At 35.7% G+C, this 24614-nt stretch overlaps 1 protein-coding gene across 1 annotated transcript in view; it reads right to left on the reverse strand.

The window, feature by feature from the left end:
* Positions 1–24614, reverse strand: part of CNTN5 (contactin 5) — a 1372019-nt gene that overhangs the window by 126379 nt on the left and 1221026 nt on the right. Inside the window, exon 16 of the mRNA XM_068554615.1 lies at positions 14539–14659. Within this exon, the coding sequence (XP_068410716.1) occupies positions 14539–14659 (121 nt within the window). The remainder of the gene's footprint in view (positions 1–14538; positions 14660–24614) is intronic.

Consider the following 24614-nt stretch of genomic DNA (forward strand, 5'->3'; position numbering starts at 1 on the left):
TAGAAAAATACAAACACTTCTTGGTCAGTTATTACAAACTTCAAGTGAAAGGTAAATTAACCAATAATTTCAGGTAGTTAGGCAGGCATAAATATTTAATGTAGTTTTACATGAGTTGAAGTTGTACACACTGTATATATTCCAATATATAAGTATTACTCTCCATCCATTGAAGGTGATCTTTCTGAAATGGAAAATAGACATTTGAGGATCTATTGTGCACACTGGCAAGAATAATTAAAAATAATCAACTTGTTTATTTAAAACCTCAAGCAACCCAGACACTATCTTGAAATTAATTTAGTAAGCTAGTATTACATAAATTCTAAGAACAGATGAGTTGAAGAAATCCCGTAGGAAAATAGCATATGGGGTGCTAAAATATGCAAGGTACCATGCTTCTGCAAAGCTTTCTATAAATCCAATATTGGTTTATTGTGTATGACTCATTACAACTCTGCAATGCAAATTAAGACCAAGAAAATGATGTATGCCTATATGGACTTTTAAATTCGTTCAGTCTCACTATTCTTTTATCAATAATTTATAGATATCCCTGTGACATATTTCCTCAAATATACCATGAAGTAAACTTGGAATTATTATTTCCAAAGACACATTAGGCCATACATTTATAAAGCCATTCTTTTTAAGACAGGAGCACCCTTGGCAATACTGTGGACTAAACTATAAGTTTAATATGTTTTTTTCTGAAGTATAAGTTTTCACTTGTTCTCATTCACCAGGGATTAGTTCCAGGATCCCTTCAGATACTAAAATTTGGGAATGCTCAAGTCCCTTGTATAAAAAGGCATAGTATTTGCATATAATCTACACAATCCTCCTGTATACTTTAAATCATCTCTGGATTAATTATAACACCTAATAAATGTAAATGCTATGCAAATAATTGTAAATATAATATAAATGCTATATAAATAATTTCCTGCACAATAAATTCAAGTTTTGCTTTTTTGGAACTTTCTAGAATTTTTTTTCCCCTGAATATTTTTGATCCACAGTTGGTTGAATCTGCAGATGCAGACTCCACAGATGTGGAGAGTTGACTGTATTTAGATTTTCTTTCATGATTTTCCTTGATACCAACATGTTCTGCAAGATATCTATTTGAGACTAGGGACATGTTTCACAGTCATGGAAGTGAGCAAAATTTGACAAACATGTATCTGGGGCCATTAATTTCATATTTTAACTAAATGAACAAATCAATAGTCCCCTTAGGACGTAGAAAAGAGTAAGTATTACTTCCTAAGTGCTTAACTTATTGGGCAATGGCTGAGATATAATGGAGAAAGAACTGTCTTAGTGGTTTCTTGATGGCTACTTGCTTATACTCTGAGGATTTTTGCTCTACAACTGTAAGAAGATATTTATTACTGTGCAATGTACCATTAGAACTAGGCACAGATTGAAAAAGACTGCTGTCATATGGTGACAGTGAACTTGGTACAATCCTTGCGCCACCAACTAACTCATTTGGAGAAGTGGAGACAGTGGGCTTTTGCAGAAACACTTAAATAGAGCAGTCCTGGAGTCTGGATAATTTGTAACAGATGTTCCATATAATGGATGGTTTACAGGAAGAGTGTTTGTAATGCAGACTATCTCATTCAGGGTACGATCGATGCTTCTTATTATCTTGACTTAACATTCTGTGAGCTGAGGTTGTGAGACAAATTTGTGAGGTTTGATTTACTGATACATATAGATCAGGTGATAAAATGTCTTTGAAAGAGTGATTAAGTATTTCAAATAAAGTTTACTAATAACAGTTCTACTTCTTGACACAAAAGAAATAATTATATGAACCAATAACCACCTGAACTTGTTTTATGCCATACTTTTCTGTGATTAATATACACTAAAGTTAACCAAATCAGAATGCTGACAAATGAGAAAGCTGACAATTTAGTATAGATGATTAACTTATGTGATTTAGGAAATCACATAAGTTTGAAATTTTGTACTTTTGACCTAGAATGTTTTAAAATCTAAGACGTAATTCCAGAGGAACTTGAAAACCACTCATACCATTTGTATTCAATTTTTTAAAAAATCTATGTATTTATTTCACAAGTACTTCCAAGTCTTTTAGTGTCCTTTGTGGTGTTTATAAAGGCTTTCTACTCTTTAACTTTTGCATTACTTCATTGTCAACTAAACTAAAGGCATGGCAAAGTCTCATGTAAACATTCATAGAATGCATATTCATGTTTTAAAAATATTGAACACAGTGATTTAAATCAACTTTATAACATATATTTGGGACTCATTTCATGTGTTATCAAGCTGGTGACATTTAGATAGGCAGATAATGATGATTGTCACTGATAGGAAAGCAGTACTCTTAGGATTATGACGTCTCTATTATAGCCTCATCTACATATCTTTTCTAGAATGAAATATAATTTGTGTATTTAACTTTGTTTTTTATTCAGTCTTATCCTCTTGGTGACTTTGTGTAACCGTACTTCAAGCCCTTCAGTATTTATTTCACATGTGGGAAATTCTCTTGTACACTAAGATAGCTATTGCAGGTTGTTCAAGGATGGAGTCCCTCAAAACAGAATGTTCAATGCAAATAAATACACATTAATATAAGCAACACACTTCTGGAAAGTGAGGCAAGGTTTCATTGACTCAGTTAACTGAATATACTGAGATGGTCCTAGTGGTATTTTACAGTTTATACTAATGACAGTAAACCTGCAGAGAAAACAATTATGCCAAGCTTATCAACATGCTGATTTGACCCTGAGGAAGGAGAGGCAGCCAAAATGCTCCCACTCCCCTTTAGAATGTATTATCAAATTATAATTGAACAAGATGAACATTTCAGTCGATAATGAATAATAATTCATTATCCATAATAATGGATAATCAGATAGGATTGCCTGTTGGATAAATGTGGACCATTCTCTTGCTTATAGGTATGATGAAGAACAATGATTCATTTTCTTAATCTTAATGATTAGGGAAACAGAAATTCTTCTAGTTAAGAATATCAACAACAATAACTAGCATTTACTGAGAAGCATTCCACCATTTGAAATCTCATTTCATTTTCCTATTAAATCTGCAAATTAGGTATTATATCCCCGTTTCACAATTGAAGAATCCAAAAGAGGTAAAATGACTTGTTATGGTTATCCAGCTAGTGTCAGAGTGAGATTCAGATCCTGGCCTGGGTCATTTTTGTGATGCTACATTGTATGGGCTGGGTTACCTGGCTCCTATCACAGCCAGTGTAAACAACTCGAGTCATTTTTAAGTTGGACTATTGAGATTCAGCTAACATTTACTGAGCACCAGCTATAAACTAGTCCAGTGCTAAGTGCACCAGTTGCCCAAAGATCTTGCTTTTCCAAATGCAGCACAAGTAGAGCAGATCTTTCCCCACTACTTTTTGCACATTTTGAATGTATGCAGTTTTATTTTCTCACAGCAATAATTAACCTTGCAGCTGTCACTTTTATATCTCAGCTTTTCAATACTTGCCCACGTTGACTCTTGCAGAAGTAATTCTCTATTTTAATGTTTTAATTCTCTATTTTAGCTGTTTTTTTAATAAAAGTAGGAACTGTTTTTTTTCCCTTTCCGTCTCAGTTTTTAGATACTGCAGCAATAATTCGCAAATTTCTGAAGGCAAAATTTACTGATATACTCAGTCAATAACGTAGAGACCCATGTGCTCATGACTGCCAATCTTTATACATAATGTATCAAATTAGATTTTCTCCATACATATTAAGCAACATGTTTTACACACTTTAGTTTTAAAAAATACAAAAGAGAGACATGTATTTGAAAGATGTTTATCAAGAATGAGTGATTTTTTTTTTCTTGGCATTAACAGACATCATCTAGTGTTCAGTTTTTTCCCTACTCTTTCACCTCACTTGCTCTAACTCATTACAGAGCTAATTGCCTTTGTAATTCCAAATTAAGGAGGAGTGAAATGGAGACATTACCTTGCCAGGTGTTTGGGAGGACAAAATCCAATATGCAGTAAAAGTTTCTTCCAATCGATGTTAGCCCTCTGTTCAATCTTTACGGATTTTGTGTTGACTAATGAAGAATCATTCAGAGTCCAGGCTACATGTTGTATTGTGTTACATAAAATCAAGAAAATAATTAAGAATTGAGTATTGATATAGGTGGAAATAAAACAAGATTTTGGGATAGAAACTAAAGTGAACTTACCAATTTTCTATTGTCTTCCTTGGAGATGTGACCAGTCATTGGGTTGATATTCGGCAGAACTTTTGCTTGGAACTTGGGTTCCACATTTGGGTTATCAAAAAAGGGCCATGCAGGACAGAAATAAAGACGCAGACGTAGAGAACGGACTTGAGGACACGGGGAGGGGGAAAGGTAATCTGGGATGAAGTGAGAGAGTGTCATGGACATATATACACTACCAAATGTAAAATAGATACCTAGTGGGAAGCAGCCGCATAGCACAGGGAGATCAGTTTGGTGCTTTGTGACCACCTAGAGGGGTGGGATAAGGAGGGTGGGAGGGAGACGCAAGAGGGAGGAGATATGGGGATATATGTATATGTATAGCTGATTCACTTTGTTATAAAGCAAAAACTAACACACCATTGTAAAGCAATTATACTCAATTAAAGATGTTAACAAAAAAGGGCCATGTAGTATGTATATACCCTACAGAACTATGTATTCAGGGCTTCATATGAAAGCAAATTACTACCCAATACTCTAAAGACATGCTAAAACAATATAGGTAACAGTCACAGAAAACAATATATTCAGGAAAATAAAAAGGTCAGGTTTTAGAAAGGACTGGTGGTGGGTTTAGGCTGTGTCTATATGAAGTATATGAAAAGTAAGTAGGATGATATTTCCAAACAATTCAAAAAAAGAAATGAACAGACAGATAAAATGTACTTCCAATATTTTACCTAAGTAATATTGGTGACTTTAAGGACACTCTTTTGAACATCAAAGACCATTTTTTTTGTTTTGTGTTGTTTTGTTTTCATGACTCTTGGCATAATTCACCCATAAGTAGATGAGAAACAATGAATATCAAAGCTTTGAAAGAATAGCAGCAGCGATTATATGGAAGGCTAGGCACTTTTTAAAGCAACTGGCAGTTTTTTCCTTACCTCATAATTGGAGCAATTGTAAGAAAGTTTAAAATAAGACAATGAGGACAGATCATGCAGAAAGAGGTCTATTATTTATTGATGCTTAATATTCCTGAGGGTATTTTTTCCAGAAGTGATTTTTTTCTATCAAAACCTAGAGTGTTTGAATAAGAAGCCCCACAAGATGTCCTGAGATAATGGTTATTAGAGTTTGATATTTTATATGATTGGCAAGACGTAGGGGTCAGAAGACATTCAGACTTGTCAGTAGGGTTAGAGGTCATTTAGGCCAAGGTATAAGATAGGGGTGATCAATGATGCTGAGTCTTCTGGTCATGTGGTCCAAGATTAGGTACTTTAGAGGATTAGAGAATGTGAGGCCTATCCTTAGAGGCAGATGAGAGTGAAAATGTGTTGTATTCCCAAGCTGATATAGCGTAACTTCTCTTCTCTTTTTGGCTTAGCAAATGACTACATGTCCTTTAATCCTGCCCATATATCATATCCTTGATAAAAATTCTGTGACTTCTAGGCAGAGCTTCTTACTCCATTCCCTTATTTCTCACAGGACTCTTTTCTTTTTGTCTTTTTCTCTTTCTTCCTTTCCTTATTTCTTTCTCCTTCCTTCCTTCCTTTTCCTTCCTTCCTTTCTTCCTTCCCTCCTTCCTCCTTTCCAACCTTCTTTCTTCCTTTCCTCCCTTCTTTCCTCTCTTCCCTGCCCTTCCCTTCCTTTTCATTTCTTCCCAACTTCCTTCCACAAATATTTATTAATACTTTTCAAGACCTATAATGTGTCAGGAACTAAGTATGACCAGGGGATACAGTGATGAATAACACTGAAACAATCTGGCAATTGTTGGTGGAAGGCAGTAGAGTAATTTAAAATGCTTGCTTTGAAGTCAGTCTCCCTGGACTCTGCTCACTATTCTTCCACTTATTAAGATGACATTTGACAAGTCCTAAACCTCTCTGATCCTTAATTTTCTTATCTGCATATTGGAACTAAAAATAGTATCCCTCTCATATTGTTTTTATAGGAAATTCTAAGTGTATTGAGTGAAATAATTCATAGAGAGACTTTAGCACAGTGCCTGGTATATAGGAAAAACTTAACAAATGTTAGCTGTTTTTATTATTATTAATGGAGCTTATGATCAGAAAGCAAAATGTGCTGTTTATATACCTGTAATAGTACTCCTTGTATTATATTGTAAGGTGTTCCTTCATGTTGGAGACATCAGTTGCTCATGGTTAGCTGGTTCTTAACACAGTGCCACATAATATGTGCTCTATAAATGTTTGATGAATAAGTATTGAATGAATGAGTGAAGGGTGAGCAAGAGTTAAGCAACTTGCCCAAAGTCACACAACTAGTAAGACCTTGTGGGGATGTGAAACAATCTGTCTGACTTCAAATCCCATGCTTTCCTTAAGATACTGCACTGCCTTTCATGTATTATCACTTGCCTCTCTCCACCTACTGTGATTTGGTTATTACACCCATCATTCCATTGAATTTGTCCTTGCCAAAGTCATCAGTGTATTTTAAATTGCTCAAACCAATGGTATCTATTTGTTCTCTATTTACTTGCATTTGACACTGTTGCCTATTTTCTCCTTCCTGAAATTCCCTTTTCTTGTCCCTAAGACTTGGTTTCTTTGACTTTCCTCTTAGTTGCTCTGTGTCTGTCAGCTACTCCCCAATCTTCTTTGTAGCTTCCTCCTTATCTTCAACATAAGTGTTTCTGAAGCTTCTATCCTGAGCTTCTTCCTCTTCTCATTCTTCACATGCTGTCTCTCCAATTTCATTTTCATCTGCTCATGCTCAAATCTGCATCTCAACTCACACATTTTCTCTCCTGAGCTCCATAGCCACAAATCTATTTGCCTACTGGGTATTTCTCTCTGGAGAACCTTATTTTAAATGCTCTTGCTTTACCCCCAATTCACTTATCTACTTATCTTCCAGATTACATGAAAAGCATGATCATTCTTCATTAGGATGGCCACATAATATATCAACTAAACCAGGACAGTTTTGAGAGAAGGGACTTCATTAATAATTACGCTGGCACTCCAAGTATAACTTGGAACTGTCTTGGTCTAACCAGAATGTGTCTTCCCTCCCACTGACCACTCAGTTAAGCATAACCACTGGCATTCATCCTTGCCTCCTCTTTCTCATTTTCCATAGCCAGTGAGCCACAAAGATCTGTAGCTTCTGTCTCCCTCCTATCTTTTGAACATGTGCTTTCCTTTCCATCTCAGTTACCATTGCCTTTTTTCATACGCTTCTTGTTTCTTGTCAGGATTTTTGCTGTGGTCTCCCATTTGGTCTCACGGTCCTCTAAAACGTCTTCTACATTTGTCAGAATGATCCTCTTAAAGTGCATATCAAACCATGTGCCTTTCCTGCTTTGGCCCTTTGATGGATATCCATAACCTGTGGCATAAAAGTTATGTTCTTTCCCAGGGCATCAGAAAGCACTTATACCCAATCCCATCTCACCACTTCTCCCTCTTGCACACTAGAACTGTCCTGACATATAGTAGGTACTAACTAAACAATGAATGAAATCAGCATTTAAGACATAACCCCCCACACCAAGAACTTATTTCAGCAAGTTTACATAAATGTGAAGTAATACTAAATGTCATTTTTATATTAGGATGGATATGTAAGAAAAACAGGTTAGGTCTGTGGAACAAAATACATAATGAAATGTACATACAATTTGTGATGCAAAAATATGTATGATGTGAAATCCAGTTGATTAGATTTTTCTAAAAATGGAAAAGTGAAATCAGTGTACTTGTTTCAAAATAACAAAATGCTCCCCAGAAAGTCTATGTCAATTGATGGAAATATCAGTGTCTAAAAGAGAACTTGGCTTCCAGTAGGCACTCAATATTTGTTGAGTGGTTAAATACAAGAAATTTACTGTCCATCAATTGGTTGTCTGTATGCAATGACAATTCATTTGTGTATTTTATATATAACTGTTTCAATCATTTAGTCATTTGAGTCAAGTCACTTAAGTCAACTACCACTTCAGTGAACCAAACTAAATGTGGTGCAGAAAATCCAAATGATTGACCAAAAATGTTACTTTTTAGTCAGTTATTAAAGAGTTCCACAGATTAGCAAACAAACATATGAAAAATACAAGAGAAAAGAAACTAAACTGCTATTCAGTGTCTAAAAGAAATGTTACAGGTGTCAATCAAACTAGTTAATGTAGAAAATGTCTAAGTTAGAAAAGCAAGTGATTGGTATAAGTTATTTTAAAAGTCTTACCCAATACTAGTGATAGTAGTGAACTAAAATTTCCACAGTGATGCAGGATATTCCAATAAGACATTGCATGAATGAGATTAGATTTTCTTCTAGGCAAGGACATTTTATAACTCCATTTTAAAGATTTTTTAAATATTGGAAAAGCAAATATATTAACTGAATAATTTCAATTCTGCTCTAAAACATAAATGATTTGCAAATTTGTTTACTATTAATATTCATTACATTAAAATTACACCGAAGACATTTGTTATTGCCCTTTTGAGCCTCAAATACCAGCATATCGTCAAACCCAGCTTTGTTTTTTGTGATTTATGGCTCTTTTTCTTTTTCACTGGAGACTCTTTTGAGTTCAAGACATTACTCCACCAAAGTCTTGTGGAATCTCCAAGCCTGTCTTTTCATATTAGATCAATGGTGGAAAAGAAAAACTGTGCAAACTCTATCTTCTAAAAGATAATTGTGCTAAACACGTGCATTTTAAAGCTTGAAAATTTAGAAGTGATCAGATGCTAAAGATAGACATTTATATCAATGGTTCATAAGGGTAGCGCTTTGAGAGATATAAAGATAGAGCACATTAATACTGCTCAATTCTCAAATCTAAATGTATTAGGAATATGTTCAAGGTTTTCACTGAACTTGAGTTTCCCTTTGTATGTGGAAAAGTGATAGTACGCACTTGCATCTTTCCAAGGGCAAAAGGCAGAAAATTCTCAAATTTTCCTCTCTCGCTGGTGAGAATCACTGAAAATTATAGCTTGGAGAAAATTTGAAGAGTATTTAATCAAAGGTTCCAAATTGGGTTCCATTCGATGGTAACTGGTATATTTCATTTTTTTTCAAGTATTTGAAAACAAAACAAAACAAAACAGATAACAGTTCACAACTAGCTAAAATGTAAAGTCTCTTTTGCTCTTGGCTGGAGTTAAATCACCTATTATGTTAACACTGGCTACCTCATGATAAAAGAGTTTGGTGAAAATTAAAATAGAAATATGAATTAATGATTACTTCAACATGATAAACAAAATCTTTCAAAATGTGACTCTTGAAGCAGAATAATAAAAAATGATCTTTTGTGTAAAAAGCTGGTGAAACCTCTGAGGAGTCTTTAATATGTTAATCTTATAGATGAGTAAGCAGAGTGAGACAACATTGTTATAACTGATCTTCCTCTTTGCTAAAGTCCTTTTTTTTCCTGTAGATTTATACATAATTTAATAGCTATGCCAGGCTGGCTTCATGGGTGTGCTACTTGTGCAGTCACACAAGGTCCTTTCCTTAGAAGGTCCCTATACTTGGATTAATGTTCTGCTGTCACTGCCTTGAAATTCTTATCAAGCTTTGAACGGGGGGCTCTGCATTTTCATTTGGCACTGGGCCCAACAATTTATGAAGCCAGTGCTATAGTTATGCCTATGCCTTTATTTCATTATTTCCCCTAAATGATGTAGGTTATCCAGGGAGCTTTATTCTTTGGTGTTTCTCACCCCATTCCCAAAGATGCTTCTCATACTAGTGGACAAGTGGACATAGAGCCACACAGAGGGCTGAGACCTTGGCATCTTCATCTTTCTATTCCAAGTGCCCGGCTCAGGGCTTGATACAGAGAAGGTGCTGGATGAATGGGTGAGTGAATAAATGAAGAGCAAATTATCAACAAATACCTGTTGACTTATTTAATTGACAGAACAGTCAAACTTTTAATAGTTTCAGGTTTGTGGGGCTTCCCTGGTGGCGCAGTGGTTAAGAATCTGCCTGCCAATGCAGGGGACACGGGTTCGAGCCCAGGTCCAGGAAGATCCCACATGCCGAGGAGCAACTAAGCCCCTGTGTCACAACTACCGAGCCTGCTTTCTAGAGCCCGTGCTCCGCAACAAGAGAAGCCACCGTGATGAGAAGCCAGCACACAACAAAGAAGAGTAGTCCCTGCTCTCCGCAACTAGACAAAGCCCGCGAGCAGCAACAAAGACCCAGTGGAGCCAAAAATAAAATAAATAAAAAGTAAATAAATTTATAAAAAAAAATAATCTCAGGTTTGCAATAAAAAGTGACTAGGTGGATCAGGAGAGACTAAAGGTAAAATATTCAAAGAAAAAAATTTATTGGAAAGAATAAATAGAATTGAACTGATGAAAAGTTTAAAGCAGGTAAGACTGAAATACAGTTTGAACGCCAGGTTGAATCAGAAGTGATGGGTGGAAGGAGGTATGAATAGTTAAAAGCAGTTAGATTTTTCTCAACAAGTTGTGTCCTGATGTGGATTCTTTCTTCTCAAATTCAGTTTAATACACATCAGATTCATCTTGTAATTCAGGAAATAAAATTTGCTGTCCAAGTTTGGGGAAAGGAGGGTATATAGGTTGTGTGTTCAGAAGGAACCAAGAGATTATTGATTCTTCTTTGACTATACCAAGAGTTTCTTGATCTACAGTTTTGCATTAATAAACAGAGTAGTATGAATAAAAATTTGCATGAAGAAGTGGATTTTTTATTGTTTCCTCTGCCTCTAGGCAGAATAGACAGAGCTCAGGCTCTGGTTCCCAATTAGATTAGCTAAACACATTTTATTCTTTAAACGATGATAGTTTCTTACCCTTATGTTCTCTTTGGGAAACAGATTTCTTACATTCAGTTTTGTAAAATAAAATAAAATAACAAAAAACTAACACTCCTTTCTCTGGAGTGTTTTATGTTGTGTTTGATCACCTACCTCTCATATTGTTTGGGAGTATCGGTTCTTTACAAATTATGTATCCCCCTCAGTGAGGTTATCTCTTAATGATCTATCTCCTTTACCTTGGATAATATAATACAGGTTTATCCATCTTTAAAGAGGTTCCCTATAACATTGTCTAGACTTACTTTCTTTCTTGTTGCTACATCACACTTGAATAAGTGACTTAAATGGTGCACAGATGTCCAGGTGTGGCTTTAATTTCTTTTTATATTCCAGCAAAATAACTTATTTTAACATATTCATTACTTCTATTATGGTTCTACAAATTATGCATGGTGATGTTATGAGGCTGGTTCACTGAATATTAAATATGTGAAAGCAAGCAATTTTATGCTTCAGATGATTATTTACGGGAAAATTCAATTTTTGGAGGATGATAATAATGGTGGGATAGATGTGAATAATAGCACTGACATTCACAAGCAAAATAAAGCAAAAGTGGAAACAAGCATTTGGGGTAAAGATAGCTTTAAAGCAGTGAGTGGGAAGAGAAGCAGGGAACATCACTAGTCAGGGACGCTCAGATTCTAAACAGGCAATGATGAGGTCTTAGGACCACACACCTGAGCTCCAATTTACTGTGCTTATGGGGCCAGGTGAAGAATTGTAGGATTTTGTGAGATGCCCAAAAGAATTTCATAGACTATCTCTAATGGGAAAGATGATCTCCTAGACTGATCTAGGAGAATATAGATTTTTAGTCCCCTAAATCTCCACTGAAATAGAATTACAAAGTTACAAAAACATATTCCTTGCCACCTAAGAATGTTCCTCATTCTCAAGATTGAGCAAAGTGAACTGCTGGGGCAATCCAATGAAGGTATCCTATAAGAAGTACGGTGAAATTGTCTGTACTGCTCCCATTATTATGGCACGCTTGAAGGCTTTAAGGATTCTGCTGCTGAAATTGTAGCCATCATTGAAAAAACTTCATCTAGAACTCTCAGCTTTGGTCCTGTGGCCTGTACTATTAGAATGCCCCAAGTTTACAAACCAACGAATGGAGGAGTGGGAGAAAGAAGAATGCAGGGTAAAACTATTTTGAGTTTCATTTCACAAGCCAACCTTAAAAGCAGCAATATTCAAGCATCCAAGTTCCTTCAATTACCAGGAACCATTAACTTACAAAAAATAATTGTAAAAATAAAAAGAAGAACCAGAACCTTTAGTTCAGTGTTTAAATCTGCCTAAAACCAACCAGGCAGAAGAGGCAAGCTATTTTTATTAATTTTAGAAAAATAATACAAATATATAATAGAAAGTTGGTGACGAAGCAACTCACTTCAAAGGAAAGCTTGAGCTGCATGTTACATGCATATTCAGACAATAGCAACCTGTTTGAAATTGCTATTGAGTATAATTCCAAATTTCTGCATTTTATCATCTCCTAGGCATAAATCCAAAGGCTAAAAGAGCAGAACGCAAAAAAGCCAAGCCTGAATTATGTTCTAAACCCTGTTGAATTTAATTTTACTTACAAAGCAGAATGTTACTTTGCCATTTAAACATGCCCCTCACGGTCCTGTAAAAATACCTGGTTTCTTGTTATCAACCTCTAAATTGTGTTATTCATTTAGAAAGCTCCAGTTTTAGCAGCATCATTCTAAATTACTAGGCAAGTGCTACACAATAAATACGCATAATCTGAAACAAACTGTAGTGAGAGAAGAAAGCAATTTTCTGTAAATTTGACTGCAGTGTGGGGTTTGCTTTTCCTTAAGCCTTGTAACTTTTAAAGGTATAAAGGGAAATTTTTAGCTAAATGAAATATCATGAGAGGATGAGCACTTTAAAAAGTTGATGTTTTATAATAGAGTAATACAGATACACATTCTTGTTATAAATTTGGAGAAGAGTTCAAATAACCTTCTGAACAGAACCATCATGTACAAAAACATGAACAAGCTGCCACTCATCCAGATACACACTTGTTTCAAAACAACATTTTACTTGAGCCAATGGTGGATGTACTGCCCAAAATCAATAAACCTTGGATGACACACACAACTAAAACAGAGATGATGAAGCTTACATAGACCTTATATTTCCTGCTCAAGATTTTTATAATATTAATGAATTCTTAAAAAATTATGATTGGAAAACACTCCAAGTGGATAAGACAAGTTAATCTAAGATATAAGTTTTTGCTATAGATTGTGAAAGTTTTCTTTGCAGAGATCATGCAAGGGGTCTTAGCATGCAGTATTCACACCAGTCAAAATGTCATTGTTTAGGATTGAAAAGGGAGAGGTGAGATTCTGGTAATGTTCTAGTTCTCTTAAATGGTAATTTCATGGTGTAATGGTGTAAAGTAATTTCATCACTTTGTGATGTTTTTTCTTTGAGTTGTATACCTGTACACCCATGATTTTAAAATTTTTCTGCAGGTATAATTTTGCTCCATAGAAAAGCTAAAAGAAAGAAAGAAAGAAGGAAAAAAGAAAAGGGAAAGAGAGCAGAAAGAAAGGAAGGAAGAAGAGAAAGAAAGAGAGAAAGGAAGGAAGGGAAGAAGGAAGGAAGAAAGAAAGAAAGAAAGAAAGAAAGAAAGAAAGAAAGAAAGAAAGAAAGAAAGAAAGAAAGAAAGAAAGAAAGAAAGAAAGAAAGAAAGAAGAAAGAAAGAAAGGAAGGAAGAAAGAAAAGAAAGAAAGAAAGAAAAAGAAAGAAAGAAAGAAAAAGAAAAAAAGGGAAAATATTACATGCTAAGAGCTGCATTTCCCATACTGGGGAATAATGTGCTAAAAGAAATTAGTGCTGTAGTCATTTACTTAATTCAAATAAGGTGTAGCTTTATAGGGTCGCAGAATCTGGCAGCCTGGTTCATGGTTGGAAACCACTTAACTGTCATTTCTGCACAGAAAGACTGTGTTGACATTTCCAGACTTTTAAAAAATCCCTGTCAACAGTCGCAAATGCCACCATATTAGGCATGCAGTTTTCCTGTTTCAGGAAGTAGAATTTAGAAGTTAGTGGAGGAAAAAAAGTGCCTGGGGGTTCCACTGGCTTTGCATTTGAAAAACACATACATAGAAAAAAAATTGTTGTCTCTGTAGTGTCAAAGTGTCTTTGTGACTCAACTGTTGAAAATTTCTGTTTGGCATTAAGTTGGATAAACACCTAGTAACCACTTAGTACTAAAGGTGTTTTGGACCTGAAGTTGGCTCTGTAGGTTTTGTCTGTTTCTAAGGAGCAAGTTTCCATGTAATCTTTTCAAAGGCAAAAGGTTTAGCAAAAATGACATATATTGTAAAATCGAAAGTAAAAGGCACAGTACTGATGTGCTCAAAGTCCATGCATTTAAATTTCTTTGTATGATAATTTATGGTGATCATGTCTTCAGACTGCACTATTAGCATACTCACCCCTAACAAGAAGTTCTGCCTCATCTGACACACTGTCTGCTGTGGTCTGTACCCTGCAGCCATATCTCCCAGCATGCATCAGAAGGATGTTCCTGATCATTAAATCTGCAGAGGATGCTTGCTGAAAGAGGGATGAAGTGCCAGTTTAAAATGTTGCAAATCTGCCTAGTTCAAGGTGGTTTAAGGGGAACTTTGCATATTCAGTCAAAGGGCCCATTTTTGGCCTTACGATTTATATGACAACAATTCAGAAATCAAACACGCCCTACTTTAAGGAACACATGGAAGCTATGCTTTCAACAATTGCTAATAACGGGTTTCAACATTTAATATTGCATATAATAAGTTAGCAGCTACAATATTTTAAAAATATTTAAATATGCACAAACAAATTCATATCTTTAAAAGTACAGGAAAAATAATCAGTGAGCAAAAATTGTTGCTTTGCTATTCAGAGACAGGATTATTTTTGTGGCAAGAAAGCAGTATTGAAAAGAATAACAACACATGGAAATTAATTATGAGGCAACAGTAGTCAAAAGATTATCTTGTGTGGCTTTATTGAATGGCTCCTTTCGTAAGTACACTGTGGGCAACAGAATGAAGTAGTGCTTAGATGCAAGAGTGCTGGTCCCAAAGCCATGTGTTTTCACTTCACAGAGATTTAGTCCTTCCATAACCACCACCATCAGGAGTAGGGTCAGCCTGAATCTCTGTTAATCAATGCAATTACAGAGCACAAAGGTGCCTCAAAACACCTGATCCTTGTTGGAAGCATGATGATTAGAACACAGTTGAAGAACAACTGCAGTTAAGGAGATCAGTAAGTATCAGGGAGATTATCTTTTAGATGTATCAGTTCATGGGATCAGTGATGATCCTACACTTTAGTATGACTGGTACAACCTTTCATTACTTAATCTTGTCTTTCATTTACTTTAACAGAACATAGATTTCCATTTTCATGAATGTGTGAAGAGCTGGTATTTACAACAACTCATGAGGTATTCTTTTTGGAGAATAACATAGTGAAACTCCAATATGCTCTTCAGTTTCCATGTTGCAATCAAAAACAATTCACTGGAATGAGAGTATACGCATGCAGCATGAAATGACATCTTCAAAGAACTCAACACTCCTCTCCAACGGTAGCTGGACACACGAAAGAATGTTTAATGCAAGCTATGGAGAAGCACCCCAGATTAGAGATCTTTAATTTGTTGATGGAATGGGTGAATTATCTTAAAAAATGATGCATTTGTCCTTATAGGGCAGTGTCCTAATGAGTATTTAAGACTCTAGTTGTTCACCTTTATTTTGAAATAAACTAATGGGCTATATAAAAATCATGAAAGTGAGAGGAATTTCTGGAAATCTGTTGGATTCTTTTTTTTTTTCTTAGCATTCGTAAAAGGGTGAGAAGTCATTGGAAATTTTTACCTCTCAAAAGATGTGTGTTTCTTTAAATGAATCAATTAACTGTATACTATGTTTTAGCCATTTCTTTCTGGTATTTCATTTCTGGTTTGTTTGTTTTTTCCCTTCCCATTAGTCTTATGATAGGAACTTCTAAGGGTATTGACGTTTTGTCTCATGAAATAATTGTTAAGACATGGTCTAGTTCAGTTATTTACAAGGGAATGCTTCCTGGTGAGAATGCATTAAAATGTCATAACAATAATTTCAAGGAAGGTGATATTTGTCCAATGAATATCCTCCACTGCTAATTTCCTTAGATAAAACTGTTACTCAAATTTCATTTTCTCATCTGTACTAGACTAAGTGCTCACTTCTTTCAAATCTGAAAAGGAAATTACCCTTAAAAAAACCTTTGATTTCACTTTGGGAAACAAAAGCAAACTGTAAACATCATAAGCCATGGCTCAGTTTCAAATCTACATAATAAAATACTGTCTAAATGAGCTTAAATATATTTACCAATTTACATAGTATGGATCCATCCTAGATGTGAAGATCTCCTTTTACCCATGGATTTCTAAGATGCTCTCCTAGTAGGGTACTCTGTTAAATTAATCAAGAATCAATGTGCACACCATGGGCCTAGAATAGGGCCTATGTTTAATGGAAAAGCTAAGGAGATGCCCAGAAAATCAGAGAGGACTTTATTATTTCCAGAAGTAACACTTCTGAAAGACTGTAGTCTTAGTTACTGGAGTTTTTTGTTTGTTTTGTTGTTTTTTTACCTGCTTGTTTTCCAGTTTCACAAACTGTTTGGTGGTAGTTTAACAACAGAAAAAGTAATGATTATAAGTCATTTTTCAGGCTCACGTTTTTGACAAAATTATCTCATAAAATCACATTCTTGTGATTAAATAATTGATTGCCTTATTTTCCAGATCTTTTTCTTCCCAAATAATTGACTTCTTTTTGTCCTGGACAAAAGTCTTAAAATTTTTGTCCTTTTTGTTTAATTGTAGTGAAAGAAAACTTAATGGGATTAAGAAGAGACTTCATTGAAAATTACATAAAGGTCCAAGGAATTCAGAAGGGTAGAACATAGATTATCTTTTCTATGCTGTCCTTTCCTTGGTTCCTGCAACTAACAGCATGCAATGCTCTAGAAACTGGCTGAAGCTCCATCACCATCATCAAGAATAAAAGCCTACAGCCTATTATATATCTATTAATGACAAGACTATTGGAGGAGTTGAAATTGTCTCATTTGGGGCCCATTCCTCCTCTTTTGGATTATATCTGCATTATATTTTTACAATTCTAAACAGGGAAGATTAAAATTAAAATGAATGAATTGTGAACACTAAACCTAAATTACCCTTTCAGGAGATTTACTGATCTTTCTAGAGAAGGAATGAGAAGAATTCACGTGGGAGCCCATTACACTTAATCTCAGCCCATAGTGTGCAGTTCCTGAGAGAGAACTTCCACAGTTTAGTGCAGTTTTAATGAAATGGTTACTTACAGCAGATGTTTGCTTTCTTAAGCTTAAACCTCATTTTCACTTTTTCTCTCTTAGGAGTTACTCTCTCTTTTCTTGTTTTCTTTGACACTTGTTTGACACTGCCTTTTCTTTGCTGCTTTCTTTGGCTTTATGAACAAATTGCATTACGTGTTGCTTCAAAAGAACTTTCCCACAACCAGTGCTTAACACAACACTCCAAGCATTGTGCATCTAGCATACGGCATGCTACATAGTGGGCGCTCAATAACTATCTGTTGAATGAATGAATAAATGAGGGCTTTTTAAGAAAGAGGCTGTGTGTTCACTCTCTGTGGGAGTGGCAACACTGTTAAGTCATTTACATTTCTTGGTCACATACGCTCATTAGAGCAGTTGCTAGATTACTGTAACTTTTATTTATGACTCAGAAATAATAGAGGAAATGTCATCCTTCCACTCAAGTCCAGGTTTTATTGGCTTTCACTTGGACTAAGGGTCCTGCTCATCCAACATAAGACTGCCAGTTAAGACTTCTTAAAAATGGAAGCACATTTAACTTTGCTGTCCAAAGTGCCTGTTAACTCTTGCTGCCTTGAGGATAAAGTCCAATTTCCTTGTTTCAGCAGAGGTCTCCTCAGAGCACGGTTCCACCTCCTATGCTGAATTCTGTGCTTCTATGACATTAACCTCACATTTCTTCTTATACCGGAATACTTCCCATAATTCTGCCTGTTCTGTTACAGATGCTCATTCTCCCTTCTTTGCCTGGAAAGATACTTTTAGACACAGCTCAAATGCCTCCTCCTTGGTTAAGCCTTTCTTCATTAGTTCTGCCACTGTTTAGTTTTGCTTCATTAACACTCTGCTCATGTCTCTGAACTAGCACTTGACGTTCTTGGAAGTCACGCCTAAGGTCGTCTGGGCATTCCCAGAGCTGAGCTGGGCATTAGGGCAGCCGATTGTCGTTGGGTGAGCTAATGAATGCATGGATGGCTTGCTTCCTTCCTTCTTCATGCCTGACAGTACCTCCTCCCCTCCCTCTTTTTTCTCTTAAAGAAATAAGGAAGGGAAATAGGAAAGACTATGGAGGTAGACAGCAGAAAAGAGTGCTGAAAGAATATATAGAGGTTTTGGAATGACACAGAATCGTGTGAACCCCTGCTCTGCCACTTATTAAATTTTGAACTTGGGAAAATTACCCTATTGCTCAGAGCTTCTCTCATAGCTTCAATGTGATAATGCAAGTAAAGCCCATAGCAGTGTGTCTGGCACATAGTAAATGTTTGATAAATGTTATCTGTTAAAGGGCACTATAATTGCATTCTTAGCCAAGAGGAATATTTCCTTAATTGGTATTCACTCCTTCAACAAACTGGATATCAATGTTTTCCATAGCTATAGTAAGTTTTCTGGTAAGTGCCTAGCTTTATTTTAGATGTGTGTTATCGCCCCCTCTCATGGAATACTACTGCACTCAGAATAAGAAGACCTGAATTCTAGACTTAGTTCAGTACCTTCCTAGCCCTGAGACGCTGGGCAAGGCACTTTACTGGCATAATAATAGCTACTCTGTCTCTCTCCTGAGTATTGAGGGAAACCGAATGAAACAATGTTCATACATGAACTCTTAGGAAATGCTTCAGAAAGGTAAAGTACTTGTAAAGCATTTTTTTCAGCAGGATTAGCAGAATGCTGTACACATAGTAAGCACTCTGAGAAAGCCTGGGGAATGAATTATCTAAACAACAAGATAACTTGACTGTTCTCATAAGAAGTGAATTCATGCTGAATGGCTTACTCAGAAACCTGCTAGGTATAGCAGTTTTTGTGTCCTTATTTAGGGTTTACATAACTTTCTCAACGGGCTCACATAGGGCACTTCTAGCATCCCCAGTCCCCACCATAGAGACACATAAACCATTCCTCTCTATAAAGCAAAGTAGTACAAAATGTAAATTCTATGAGATGCAATTAAAAAAATACCTTCTAACATAAAAAACTGGGTATTAGCTATGAGACATGGATTATTAGATATGATTAATGTTATTGACATAAAATCTTGGATAGTTAAAATACTTTTCTGCTAACAATATTTCTTTTTCCCAGAGAATGATTTGCTTAAAGTAGCCTACCATGATAAGAAAGTAATACACATATACATTATTCTTCCTTTTACAATTGTTTTTTTCTTAGACCTTTATATAATGGGATTTACATTCATGATGACCTGGGTTTTAATATATTTTTTAAGAAAGTCGCTGTTATTAACTCACATGCTTAAATAATTGGATATATTATCTGAAATAGAAATTTTAGTTGCTTCCAGTGATGAAAATACTAGACAAAATGCTATTTGACAGACATTTATGTCTATTATGATGAAATATTAAATGCATCCAACAATGCATTGAAGATTAAAAGTAGGTAAAAATGGCTCTACCATGCCATTACTGGGACCTTGGTATTTACATCAAGCACATATTCTAAAAATGTATTGTTAAGTACTAAGACAAATGCAGAAAGAGTTTTTCTTAGGGACATAGATTAAAGAGGAAAAACTAGTTGATGACTCATTGATGAACTCAGGATGGCTAGGTATCCAAACTGGATCGTTTAGTATTATAGACACAAAGTCACAAATTTATGGGATCAGTCCGCTACCTTGGTTAAAATGAAGATTAGGAATTATGAAGCAACTCAAAGCAAGAAATCACAATTAAATTTTAATACAATGAATTAAATTTTACAGATGACGATATTGAATATATGAAGAATACTGAGTGGATGAAAAAATGCTGTGTATATTACATTAGTGTTCCTCTTTTCCCAAATTGGCATACAGGATTAGGGGGTGTGATATTTAACTTGTCGGTGGATGCCAGACTTAGGTGGCATGTTTGTGCCCTGATTCTTGAAAGATGTCTCTTATCTGGTCATATGTACATTGACTCTCCTTTCCCTAGTGGCAAGGTAACTGGGTATTCCTTTATCTAAGATTAACATAAACGGCCAAGGCAAAAGGATTCCATTATAGATGGAATAGTTTTGTCCCCTCAGATTTATATACAGTAAGTCCCCTATGTACAAATGTGTTCCATTTCGAGAGTACATTCGCTAGTCTGATTTGCTCGTAAGTTCAACAAAGTTAATCTAAGTACCCAACTAACACAACTGGCTATATAGTACTGTACTGTAATAGGTTTATAAAATAGGTTTATAATAGGTTTATAATATTTTCACACAAATAATGCATAAAAAACAAGCACAAAAAATAAAGAAAACATTTTTAATATTACAGTACTGTAGTACCTTGAAAAGTACAGTAGTACAGTGCAACAGTGGGCATATAGTGGCTGGCATTGAGTGAACAGGTAAGAAATAAAGATACTGTACTACTGCACTCTATACAGTACTGTACAGTAAAGTACACAAAAGCACAGCCACTTGTAGAGGATGCACACACGTGACAATGTATGCCAGACACATGAACTAACTTATGTGATTGGACATGTGAACACATGTCCACATCTTTAAAAGTTCGCAACTTGAAGGTTCGTATGTAGGGGACTTACTCTATTGAAACCTAAACCCCAATGTGATGGTATATGAAGGTGGATGTTTGGGAAGTAACTAGAGTATGAGCGTGGGTGAAGCCCTCATGAATGGTACTAGTGACTTTATAAAAGAGACCTCAGAGAGCCCTCTCACCCCTTCTGCTGTGTGAGGACACAGTGAAAAGATGACCATCTGTCAATCAGGAGGCTGGCCCTCACCAAACACCAAACCTGCCAGTGCCTTGAGCTTGGACTTCTCAGCCTCCAAAACTATGAGAAATAAATTTCTGCTGTGTATAAGCCACCCAGACTATGGTGTTCTGTTACTGTAGCCTCAATGGAATGATATAGGCCCTAAGTATGTATACTGTCATTTCTATATTAATCTAGTGCTTCTAAACTAAAAGAGGCATGAAATAGATAAGGTCACGCAATTTATCAGTCTTATGCTTCTTGAATTTACTCTTAACTACATCCTACCTGTTGCCAAAGTTTGTCTTAAATGATTACTGAGAATATTTGACTCATAGTTCTTTTATTGTTTATGCAATTATCGCTAATCATTCAGTAGATATTTATTTCTATGTGCTATGCTAAGCTTTGGATATACAGCTACAGATTCTGCACTTAAGGAGTGCTTAGTCTAATCCAGGTTTGATGGGAAATTACAGGATGAGAATGTGGAGTAGCTTCCCTTACATCTGTATCTAGGCTTGGAAGAGATGTAAAGGAGACAGATGGATGTGTTATCTGATGGCACAGTACTCAGACCAGGTCCAGAGAGAAGTGTTTTCTCCTCCATGTGCTTCATATAGTTTTAGCAATCATTCTGTGAGAATTGACTCTTAAATCTAGGTTTGTAATAGTAGCTTTCAAACCAGCTCTTTATATCCTCTATGTTATGCCCTCTCTTTGTCTCACCTTCACCCATATGACATGGCATTGCTAGGTTAATCCTTTTTTAAAACTGATTTTACTTACAATCTCAAACATCTTCATTGGCTATCTTCACCTGTTGCCTACAGGATGGTCTAACTGCTTACTCAGCATTTGAGGCTGGACGCAACCTATCCCGTCTCTCACTTCTAGTGGAAAACATACTCTCTGCAACTTTCTTCAAGTTGTTCCCCAATGAACTGCCAAAGTCTCCAAATTCTGTGTCACACGTTAAAGCCTTGTTCAAGTCTTATCTCTTTCAGAAAGGCTTAACTGACCACAAGGACTGGCTACATCATTTTTGGGCCTCAGTGCGAATCGAAAATATGAATCCCCGTGTCCAAAAATTATTCAGAATTTCAAAAGACCGACAGCCAAGCTTTACACCAAGTACACGATCCTTCTCAGTGTTGGGCGCTGGGTGACCACACAGCACACCCATGAAGTTTGCCCCACTGAACTCTCCAGTCCACACTGATCTCCTGGAACATGTATGCACATTCTAGGCAATGGTGTTCTTTGGAATAAATATCAAAGCAAAAATGCATCTCTTTATAAATTATAAAACACCTATCCTTTCCTACCTTAACGTCTTTACCTTCTCTTTTATTCTTCATTGACTTGCGATATTTTCTCTCAATGCATTTTAGCATGAAAGAATAAGAATAGTTAGACTATATCTTCTTAAGGCTTGTGTTAAAAAACGGTGATTAACTTTATGCTTTATACTGAATATTTGTTGTGAACCCGTCCAGACATTAGCATATTTATGCATTATTCCATCCAAATATTCTTTTTACTTTTTTCTTACATCTCCAGTGCAAGCACAAAGCTCACTGATACACCTCTGTCGGCTTCAGTCTGTTTGGTATGTTGGTGACAAACAAGGAGACAGCATCTTATGCTTCGAAGAACGGAGATGGGGACTCCGTCTAAACTTTACAGTCCTAGAGCTGGAAGGGTCCATGGAGGGACTCTCATCCTCACTTTGAAGTTGGCAGTTTTTTAAGTGCCATGGCAGACCAGTTTTCTTTAAGAGAATTCTAGGCAAGAGTGGTACTTAAACTCACATCATTAATATTATGAGAAAATCATTCTTAGTGTTTGTATGACAAATCAATTTTTTCATGGAATCTCTTCAGTAATAATATTCTATAATCTGAATAACACCTGGTCCATAGGTTGGCTCAATGAGGCAACACTGGTAGAGGTAAAAAGATGTTAACAATCATGGCAGTAATCAATGTTTTTCCCTAAGAGTGAATTACACCATTGTCTAGGAATAGAATAATCTTACTGTCTTTCACTGTTTATGCTTTTTAAATTACCTCCATTGATGTTACATAAAGATGATACAACTAGTTAGAAAAAAATTTTGTTCCTCCATGCATTAGCTTGTGCTTTGTAAACAGCTAGTAATGGTCTGACCACCAGGAAAGCTCTAGAATAATAACATTTTACAATAGCTATACATTTATTTTATGAGAGCTCATAGCATATGCACAGTTAAAGTTGTTCATTCATTCATATAACAATCATTTGTTAGAGTGTCTAATTTGTCTAAACAGGAAACTGAAAACACTTGGCACCTTTGAAGTTATGTCCTTGTCCTTTGCTCATAGAAAATATGGCTGAGCTTTGACCCAACCTATGGATTCTTCTCAATGCAGTGTTTCAGTTGACTGGAGTTGGTACAAGAGATGAAATCTGTCATATCTGATCTGCACATGTCACAAGATAAGAGATAAATTGTGCCTTTGAGAAACTCACAATGCAATGTGGGAGGTAGACAATTAGCTCTAATGCAACGTGATGTGTTAAAATAAATAATAGGACAAAAATATCATTGCAGAAAAAATTGATTTTAGTGTGCAAAGAAAAATAACCAATCATCTGGTTCAATCAATTCCTATAGCATTTGAGAAGACCGGGGGCTAAAGAGTGTAGGTGACTTGTTCAAGGGCAAGTTAAGCATGAGGGCTGAAGTAGAGCCTTGGGCACTTGACTCTTAGTCAAGTGTTCTTTCCACTCTACTATTGTGCCTATGAAACAAATCCTTGTTCTACTTAAACTTGCAGGTAATTTGATTCACTTGTACAAGTTGAAGCACAGTTTGGCGAGCGTACCAAAATAAAATGCTTTCAGTATACGGTAACAACCACAGAACTATTATTAGAAATTAACTCTCCAAATAAACCATAGAATGATCTGAGAGCTCATGTTTTTAAGACTGCTCTTTATCAGCCATATCCAAACATGAAATGTTGCATCTTCCCTTGAAATGCCAGAATCACCTTTCTGATAACACGCATGACCCATTAGTTTCATTTACCCATGCCATCATTCAACTTTTCTGTGACTTTTAATCCAGCATTGAGAGAATTTTCTGTGTGTGACCCACAACTGGTATGTTTCTTTTAGCCATGTGTAGTTTGTAGTGACACAGCTTTAGCTAAAGAAGAATTGACCAAATTTGACTTCCTAATTTAAGTGCAGAATTTAGAGGGAGCAATATTTTACTGATATTTCAACGTGTCTGTTCTCTCTTTTCTAGTACTGTCCTATTTTATATTTATTTTTGAAGTTAACACTATTTTGTTGCACCATCATATAACGGCTTCCAGGATGAATTGTGTTTTATTTTGCTACTGATTTTTACATTGTGG

The sequence above is a fragment of the Eschrichtius robustus genome, chromosome 11 (assembly GCF_028021215.1).
Source record: "Eschrichtius robustus isolate mEscRob2 chromosome 11, mEscRob2.pri, whole genome shotgun sequence".
NCBI classification, from domain to species: domain Eukaryota; kingdom Metazoa; phylum Chordata; class Mammalia; order Artiodactyla; family Eschrichtiidae; genus Eschrichtius; species Eschrichtius robustus.